This window comes from Tinamus guttatus, unplaced genomic scaffold (genome assembly GCF_059628265.1).
Source record: "Tinamus guttatus ecotype Peru unplaced genomic scaffold, ASM5962826v1 Tinamus_guttatus_pri_ptg000246l, whole genome shotgun sequence".
Lineage (NCBI taxonomy): Eukaryota > Metazoa > Chordata > Aves > Tinamiformes > Tinamidae > Tinamus > Tinamus guttatus.
In genome coordinates this window covers 3,356,683-3,366,886 of record NW_028288780.1, presented here as the reverse complement: position 1 = coordinate 3,366,886, position 10,204 = coordinate 3,356,683, and the positions used below count along the sequence as shown (strand labels likewise).

The 10,204-nt window shown below is 39.5% G+C and overlaps 1 protein-coding gene across 1 annotated transcript in view; it reads right to left on the bottom strand.

The window, feature by feature from the left end:
* Positions 1-1,605: 1,605 nt before the first annotated feature.
* The window catches only part of PARG (poly(ADP-ribose) glycohydrolase), a 60,058-nt gene continuing 51,459 nt past the window's right edge, over positions 1,606-10,204 (bottom strand). Inside the window, exons 16-19 of the mRNA XM_088526362.1 lie at positions 8,378-8,483; positions 4,573-4,701; positions 3,664-3,844; positions 1,606-2,596 (exon numbers count right to left, since the gene is read on the bottom strand). Coding sequence (XP_088382488.1) covers positions 3,669-3,844; positions 4,573-4,701; positions 8,378-8,483 — 411 coding nt within the window. The 3' untranslated portion in view covers positions 1,606-2,596; positions 3,664-3,668. The remainder of the gene's footprint in view (positions 2,597-3,663; positions 3,845-4,572; positions 4,702-8,377; positions 8,484-10,204) is intronic.

Below are 10,204 nucleotides of genomic sequence, written 5' to 3'. Positions count from 1 at the left end.
GTAGAGAGGAAAACTGTGCATTTGGCAAAGCTCAGACTATAAACAGTAGATTTTCACTTTATACTCAAGAAATTTGAAGTTGTGTATGAAAACTGTAAGTTTTGGAATAACACAAAATGCTAGACCCACCAGAAGAAAATCTAAGCTTTGTTACAACACTGTTGTACTATAAGTCTTAAATTATTTATTATTAGCACTACAAACAGTAATAAAGTTCAGATATATCTAAATGCTCAGGAGCAACCAGAAATTACATTTTCTCCTTTCTGTAATGCTCAAAAACATACTCTGTATTAGTTTAACGTTGGCTTTTTGAAAAATAGTTTACAGCCTTCCATTGAAGAGGACATCTACTTTTAAAAACCCTGCAAACGTTTACACATGTTATTATTTATACATTTTTAGGCTTTTGTTCACTTTTATACTTTATTTTGTTTTGTTTCCTTCACAAAGATCAAAGAATAGTCAATTGACCACTTTCCAAAGACAAATGAAGAATTTAATAGCAAAAAGTCTGCATTTTTGCCCCATACATTTAAGCTTATGAACTCTCATATTCATGTTCACACCTTCTCAATTGATTTGCCCTTAAAACTTACAGTAGTTACTTCTCATTTAGATAGCTACAGTCTCGCTCAACTCCTAAAATATTATGCAATAAGAACAAGATTACCTAGCTATCATTTTATGTAGCAAACAATTTTTATTATTAAATCTACTACTAGAACTTACTACTTAGTGTTGTGCAGTCAAGTGTGCTGAAATTTATATCCTGTAAAGCAAATTAAGAGAATAAATAAAAGCAGGCTCTATTGCTTGTCAGAATTTTTTAATTGTATTCCTATAAAATCATGTAAACATTAGCATACAGATCCAGAAAAATCAATATAATATAATGATGCATAAACTGTAGGTTTAAAAGAATGTCAACACTTCAACAGTTTATAAATTAATATATACAGTCATGGGTACTCATCATTAGATAAGAACATCTCATAACTAACACCTCAACTGAGGAATTTCGGTGCAAGAGCTGTCAAACAGAGAGGTGCTGCTCTCGCACCAAACGTGATCATGAGGCAACACTGCAATCTAAATAACTGCCCAGCCTTGCTTCATATTAAGCATTCAGTTTAGCTGCTAAAAGAAATATAAAACAATAGTTTTGGTAGAAGTTTATTTGAAATCATATAGCAAAGTTCTCTAATGTAATAAAAGCAAAAGAAGAGACTATTCCATAAACAGGTTTCTAGAAGAATGAAACTGAAGTTTACTCAGGTGCACAGAGAGGCCATTGGCAGCTCCTTTTCACACCGTTTCCTGAAGAGCACCAAAATAACATCTCTAGCTAAAGAAAACATTTCAGGTAGTTTAGAAACAGAGGGTGAAAGTTGGATGAAGAAATAACTAAGATACAGAGCAGAGATCAGACTGATCCAAAATTCCTGCTTCCGCGTTGATGCGGCATTCTGGGCAGTTCCGTTAAAGTGACAGGAATCTAACACTGTTGCTAAAATCTTAACTCTTACCTTCCTTTTAGCCCATCCCAACAACCATACTTCACAGGTAAACCTACGGGAAACATATCCTAAAGAGTGATCCTCAGGTATCAGTGAAATTACAGACTACATACGATCACTAGGATTATCCTGGAAATACTTGATACTACAAAAGATCTCTTAATACACCACAATACGATCTTGAGAGACTCTTTTCAGAGTTAAATGTATTTTTCCATTTCTAGAGCCAATGTAGAATTTCATGCCATCTTATTTGGTATATTTTTCATACACAAAAATCCACCCCCCCCAGTGATGAAAATAAATATTGCACTAAGATGTTGTTATTTACAAGAAACGGGAGGTCATATCTAGCCACCTAAAGCTTTTTATCCTATCTTCTTCCAGTTGTTCAGGAACAAATTCTGTTTATTTTTTTCTTTATAGGAATTCCTGAGCAGTAAGGTGAATGAGGTTTGGCAAACAGCACCGTTTTTCCATTGCTTTTCTCAATTAGCAGGGTACGTTTATCATTAGCACTGTACCTAGGAACACTATCATAGCTGAACTAAGCACCCAAATAAGAGCTTATCCTAAACAGTGTTATTATTCCTGTTGCCAGAATCTGAGCTAATGCTGGAAAACTAGGAGCAGGAGAAACAATCTTGCTCACTCTGAGGACAGAAGTCATGCATAAAGTAAAGGACCTGAAATCCTGTCCCAATTTTTTCTTTGCTTTGTTATAAGGGATGCAGGTGGAAGAAACTACAGCTCATAGGAATGATAGGAAGAAACTGCTTACGCTGTTGTGTCACCTTCCAAGCAACATGTTTCCAAGCTGCCCACGGCAGCATTAACACGATGGCATCGCACTCTGAAGCACTTAAACCACCCAGACTCTTCACTGTCCGTTCCACCAGAGCAGCTCCAGCAGGGAACACGTTACTGCCAGTCAGAATCCCAACAGCTTCCAGCATTTAATTACGTCATATTCCAGGCTTGGAGAGATTCTATCAGGCACGAACCCAAAAGCTTTGCTGACACCAGAACCGTAGCTCAGGGCATCTCCTGCAGCTGGTTTGTGCTGCACTGCTAAACTGGGTAGAACAGCAATGACAGACCAGACAGACAGGAAACAAACAAACAAAAAACACACAGAGATGAGGCAAACCTTAGCAATTTGGGCTTCAACTGGGGATCAACTAATGAGGAGACAAACCTTGCACTGGACTGGCCCTATACATAGGCCTAGAAAAGTTTCATCACTGGTGTACCTGAAGTTCTGTGTAAACTATTAATTTGTCTTTAATGTACTGCAGCAACATTCATTTGGTATTCACACAGCTCGTAATAGCTCTCTCTTGTTGTTTTTTCCCCCCAAAACATCTTTTGACCTCTTTTCCTTGTTGCCTTTCCCATGTCTAAAAAGACACAGGCGCAAGCTCCAAACAAAAGAGCTCTTTTTGCCCCCCCCCTCTTATCTGTAGCCTGAGGACATTTCTCTCACTGAGATATATTCCCATTTCCTGACCCAAGCCATTCCAGCTACATCTCCATCTTATGCTTCTACATATATTTCAATAAGGAAGGGCTGATATGAGAATATAAACACAATTAGCAGACCTTAACTCAAATGATATTGCCAACAGCAGTGAACCTTGCCTATCTAGCCATTTTAAATTAAATGAATGAAAAAGTTGATAAAACCAAAATATGGTGGCAATCCTAATGAAGTAAAAAAATAACACTACTGTCAGTAAGAACAATTGTAACTGTTCTTCCCTCTACAATTATCCCAGGAGTTATGTGGCTCTTAGTACTCCCTTAAGATTATGTAAGAAATCTAGGTAAGGTAGCTCAAAAATAAATGCAGAAGAACACAGGAAAATATTTTGACATTTTCCAGTAATTTCTTGACTGAAATGCAAGTGTATTAAAATGCCCTGCTGGCATAATAACAAGGCATAACGCAATCAGGATTTACCAAATAAATCCTTCTATATGCATATGAACCAGGTTTTCATGTATCAAACAAAAATAATCTCTCTCAAAGGTTGATTTTTGTTTGGATGATGTACGTAGTACTACCAATGCAATCAATATATATAAAGACAATTCACAAACAATTCAAAAAAAATATACCAGTGGGAGGAGAACAACATACTCATTTTAATCCTCAAAGTACACTCCTTTTTCTTCGTCACCATCATCATCATCATCAGTAGAATCTGCATAGGACTCAACGGTGCTATAGATGAAAGAGTACAGCTTGACTTCTGGTCCTGAAGCGGAACAGCTTCTGCACTCTTCATTGTAATATCTCAGTAACAGCCGATAAACATCGCCTTCAAAATGAGAAGAAAAACATCTCTTTAAAACGCGAGCTCATACCCACTGGGGGCTGCGGCCTGCGCGGGGTGGCGGGGAACATCCCCCCCGAGGAGGGTGCAGGGGAGCTGCACGGCTCTGCGGGGGGCTCCCTCAGCCTCCTGCTCAGCTCTCTGCACCACCTGGGCACTGCCTTGCACACATGCCCCTTCCCCAGGCCTTACCTATGTCCTTTTGCTAGTTTTTATTGCAGAAGTTAAGGGCACTGTAACATTTACAGCGGGGCAACGGATAGGCAGCTTTTTCTGTATTGCTACTGGATAACAGTTCTAGCTACTAATTCACCTTGTAGAATCAAGCCAAAACCATTATGAAACAAATCTATATCAAGAGTGTGTAAGTAGAACTTCATTTAAAAATATATTTCAAACAAAACTAGATTATACTGTCTTTGTAAGTCTTCTCTTGACCACATATATCCAGATTTTCCAAGCTCTGGGGCATGATTCCCAAAGGCCAACTGAGAAGTGTTAATCTGTTTTAAGGATTCAGAAAGTCTTTCCACAAATTAATGCTTCTCAGTTGGCTCTGAATCAGAACAGTTCCTCACTTTGGAAACAGGTGCAAATAAACTAAGAAAAATTTGCTTTGGTTCCAGACTTGATGACAATAGTTCTCACTAGGCAATTTCCTCTTAACGAAGGATAAATCTCTCTGCTACAGGAAAAGATTTCCTTATGCTCACCAACAGTTTGGCCCTTCTCACAGAGAAAAGTGTGCACGCTGTAAATGTCTCTCATCAGCTCCACATCCCCAAAGGTAAAATAAACAACATCACGCCCAGCCTCGGCAGCTGCCAGTATCTGTATTAAGGCTGAAACAGAAAAGAGATTACACAGGTGAATATGAGATTCTGCTGGAGTCACAGGAGACAACCACCTTGCACATCTGCCTGCAGAAACACCTTGAAAATCAAGGTTTTTTTCTCCCAGGCAGCACTGGCTGGCCAAGCACACTGGCTATGCAATGAGCAGGTGCTATAGCACAAAAAAAACACAGAGCACCATTTTACATCCTGTTTGAAGGTATTTAGAAAGAGTCACAGCAAGAAAGGAGTAAAGAGCCACCATCAGCATGGGGCAATTTCCAGTCCCTACCACCCTTCAGAAGAAATGGAGCATCCCCTTTTACTGCGTAAGCAGCACAGACTGTGCCTCACTTCTGTCTCCCAGGAGGAAATCTAAGATGCTGCAGCATCTTATAGCACAGTGCAAGGTCTTCATCTAATCTATAATCCAAGTATGCAGCATGTAATATGATAGCTCACTCGGACCCATAACAAGTGGCTCATGGTGTCACACGAATGCAATTCAGGTGCTTTAATTTCCAGCTTTCTTTCAAAGCCACTGGGCCAAGCTGCATCCCATGCTCTGGTGATAGGTGACATCACAAAATTGACTTAGACTGTTTTTCTATATGGAAGAGAAAGAACAATGTGCCATATCTCAGAAATAGATTTTTTTTAAGATTTATGATGCGACACGGTCTAGGGTACTGATGGAGGAGGGAGTTGAGCCAAAGTAATGACTCACAGCAACTAGAGGGGGCAGCTCGGGCCCTCTGGCATGCTCCCCTTCCCCACCTACCTCCTACCTATTTTGCAGCATCTCAGATACTCAGACATCTCTGCTGCCAGCTTAGTAAATGGCTTGGCAAGTTATACAACAGGGAAATAAAGGTGATTTCTGCTACTTTAGCAGTGGAACTGGCAGATGGAGGGGTTTGCAAGAGTCAGTGCCCAGGAGGCACCAGAGCCCAGAGGAAGGGTGGGGGAAAGGGAAGCCAAGACCCTGGTAGGGGGCACCAAGCTGTTACAAGAGCCCAGCTCCTTCGCCGACCTCCAAGCTGATCTTACTGTAAGAGGGAGTGCGACCTGCAAACACAATCAATCAGATAGTGCAGATAGTGTTACGACAATCCAAATAAAGGGTCCCTATCAACTATTTAATCTACTAGAGCTTGTCTGGTTTCAGATTATATGGACACATTTTCAATACTGTGCAATGACAATATTAATCACATGCTAACTTTACTTACTGGGCAGAAAAGGAAAAATGATCATTTTAAATAAAACAGAAAGCATATTGCGTACTACCTGCTAGTGGAATTTAAATAGGAAGCTGCTCATAGCTTAGCTCACATTTTTAAAGAGACCTAGTGAAATATTGCAGTCTTTAATGAAAAAACTCTTGTAAACCCATAGCTAAAGTTATAAATTACATGATTCACATGTGAAATTAATCTCAATCTGGGAATGATATTTTAATTAAACTACTGAACCAGTTGTGGATTTGGTAAAGCTTCAGTAGTTCAGTTTTTAAAGGGCCTAATTAACTAGCTTGCATAGGGGAACAGAATCTAATGAGCGATCATACTCACTCCAAACAACACCACACATCAAAAGCACTACAAAAACCCTACTGCTTATTCCGACTAGCTCTAAAACGTCATTAAAGGAGGGCCAAGCAGTTTTGGCAAGAATCAGCTTCACCATCGCGCGGGCATTAGCGAGAGGCAGTGTCCCCGCAGGGAACGCGAAGAGCAGCGATTCGGCTGCGCGGAACCTCCTTGTAGCCCTTGCAAGTCAAGTCCAGGCGTTTCATGGTCTCTGCACGTTATACAGTAAAACTACCCTCTTTTCATCATTAGACAATTAAACATACCCTCTGCATCTGCAAACCGTTCACCTATCCCCTGCAATACACTGTTTAGCCTGTATAGCCATGAACACTTTTTCCCTTGGGTTAAGTGGAACTGGGGTATTTTAGTTTTCTAAAATATCTCCAGAAAGGAAAGGTTCGTGATGCCCTATAAATTGCAAAAGACTTTTCTCCACTGTAAAAGATTTGGCCATAGTGAAGGGAACCACTGAGAAAATTTGCAGTTCAAAATGACCCTTTGCAATATTTAAGGACGGAAGAGATAAACACCTTTGGCACTTCAGACGATGTAGAAAAGCCTTCATTTGGTTATCGCATATATATATATATATATATATATATATATATATATATATATAAATGTTTTCAGAACAGCAGCAGTGCTGTAACTTGCTTTTAAATGTTAATTCTGGCAAACATTGGAAAAAACAAAGTTGATTCAAAACTGAAGGAAAACAATGAATGAAAGGTTAAAGTAAGATATAAGCTAAAATAAAACAGAATGTTATAAATACGTAACAGGCACTTTTATCAAGGTTCTTGGGCAGGTTCTTGGACACCTAATCTATGAAGCACTGCATGATTATGGCCCATTTCTTTGTCTACACCTACAGCTCTTCTTATGGGCTACCTCAACACACCCTGTCAGCTCTGTGGGTCTTTGTTAGTACCTCAGTTTTGAGCAATTCCTATTGTATAATTCACATTCACATTTTGAACAAATGGTAAGTTTTAAATAAGATAAACCATACTTTTAGCAGAAACCTGTATGCTTAAAAAACATATACATAGGGTACTACATATCCAAGAACAGGTCTCCTGCAAATTAAAATGTTTATTAAACCTTCCTAATGTGAATCATTAATCAAATATGATCAGATCCTGCAATAAATACTGCTCCTGATATTGATGACACGAACTTGGCAATCTATTTTGTCTAATGGAAACCCAAAGACAGCTGTCATGAAATCAATGAGCATTGAGAGAAAAATAGATTCTCAATGAATAAAACACGTTCAGAAAGAGAACTAATGAAGCTGGTAGCCTGAAAATCATTCATCTGAGAACATAACCACCTAAAGCTGTTGCGAAAAACAAATTTTAAATACTCTCCAAGGGTTTGACAGTAACCAAAATGTAAATTTCTACTTACAATTATATAAATCAGCATATGGATTTAAGTGTCAGGATCCGTCACTCCTTAACTTGATGGGAAAAGAGCCCGAAATGAATGCAGGCATGCAATACCTGCTGCACTATAAATATTCTAATTAAAGAAAGGACATGGAAGGCAGGGGCTAGTGGCTGAATCCAGAGGGAGCAATGTCTCCAAGTGCCTGTGGGGCAGCTTGCAGCTAAGAACTAAGCAGCAAGACTGAACATTAAGCATTGCAAGGGGGCTTGGGAAAGCCTGCCAGCTACCAGAGCCTTAGTTAAAGCAGCTTTGCAGAGATGAAAATATCTTATGTTTCATCTAAGAGATTTGCCCAGAAAGCAAAAAGATTTGTATGACTGATGATCACAATGATTATGTTCCTTTGTGAATTAATTTTGCAGATACATGGTTTTGAAGTTTTCAGGGTTACGGGTCCCTATAAACAAAGCATTTCCTACCTACTACCTACCTTAAACTTTCAGCTACAAATGGCATGTAAAAGTGGTAAGCCTTTTATTAAGGTCACAGCCTACAGATGGGGGTTAATGAACCAGTTCTATAGATAGTTAAATTCTTGTTCCAATTCTTGCCTAAAATTTAATAACCGTAAATGAGAAAAGGCCAGTTGACCAAAACGCGAGCTCCTTGGTTGGCGCGAGCATTCCCGTGCTTACCTTTCAGCCGGGAGTCCCCGCCGAAGGCGCCGCATCCCCAGTTGCCGGTGGCGACGGCCGCGAGCTGCGCGGGGGGCACGCCGGGGCGGCCGAAGCCGCAGAAGGCCTGCAGGCACACGAGGGGGCACGTGAGGCGGGCACGCGCCAGCCTTGCCACACCGCCACGTGGCGACGGCAGCCAGGACTACTGCTAGTCAACGTAAACAGATTCAATACGGCATTCCTCTAAATGTAACATTAATCGCAGTAGCGCTGAAGAATTTAAAGCAAGAGGATGTTTGATGCATGCTGATCCAAGCTAAGAGTTATATAAAAGCACAACCTCCTAGGCATTTCATTAAGTTACAGTAGTTCTAGATTAGCCAGAACAGAGACTGCAACTTTAACAGTATATTGTTTCACTTTTGTTGCTTTTCAGCCCACTGCTAGGCTGCTTTATCTAGTAGTTTTAAAATTCCTGAATTCTGAAAACAAAATGCAAAGTGGCATCTTAAAATACAGGTCTAATACAATAAACGAGGAAGGGGGAGAGTCTGATATGCACTAGGAAGTCTTGAGTAATGGCAATGTTTGTATACATACACAGAAAAAAAAATACACCTCAAGTTTTTGTGATAGCACAAAAAATTACTGAACACGTTGTCTGACATGAATTGAAAAATCCACGTCTTTTACCCCTAACTGATTTTAGCAGTAAATTCTGACTTCTGTTATAATTTGGCAGCGTACCATGACTCAGGTTTGCAAAAGGAGCATTTACACAAATGTCTACAAATTACCTGCTCCATCAGGTGCAGCTTTTTAAGCTCTCTCTAAAGAGAGCTATTAGTGCACTTAATGTCCAAAGCACATTGTATAAAATGTGTGGGCCAAACAAGCTATTACCCCGTCTGCCTGGAAAAATAATTCTTCAGACTCCATCCTCCCAATGAGAGATACAGATTGCTGCTGCAGTAGGATGTCGTTTTCTTTTCAGTTTTTACTTAACAAACAGGTGTTTCTCAACTAACCAGGAAAAAACATGGAGAACAAAAACTGTCATGTCAGAAACAGTAAAAAAAAAAAAGTCTGTCCGTCCTTGGAAGGGCTGCAGCAACAAAGAGAACACCTGGAAGAAGTATTCTCATGATTTTTTTATAGCAAATAAAGGGTAAAGCTATCTTTAAATAGAGAATTTAATATAGCTAATCACTTCCTAAAAAAGAAACAATACATTAGACATTTTAAGTAGTTTTCACTTAAGAACACAGAAATATGAAAGCTTTTTGGTGCAAAATTTAGATAAAGCAGTTACTTCCATATGGAAAGAGGGAAAATTGTTGCTTTTGAGTAACATGAATTAAGCTCTTCAAGCTGTACACAATTCTAAATGTATGGCAGCGATATGATTTCAAAGTGTGTGATGTTTACAGCTGGCTTCCCCCTCCCCGCCCTCTCTCCACAGCTGCTCAGCATCGTTCTCACAGTTCATGCTGTTGAAAACAACCAGGCTGTAACTTTTAGGGAAGCACTTCTTGCTGAAGATGAAGCTATAGGCTTTTAAATCAGAGGCTATCAAAACAGGTTTCATGACATTTATAGTTGGGCTTGCAATCACACTCATAAGTCAGCTGTTCTTTTGCTTTTGGAAGCTGGAACTTCCAACTAGAAGAAAATTATTGCTAGGGAGAGGCTTCATTAGGCACTAATCTCATGGGACAGCACAGATAAAAATGTGACATCTTTTACACATGTATCTGCAAATCTGAATACTGAAGTCAGACACAATGGGGTTTCTTCTCATTGTAAGCAGTTGATTTAGGACAATATTCATCTTGTTTTTCAGGC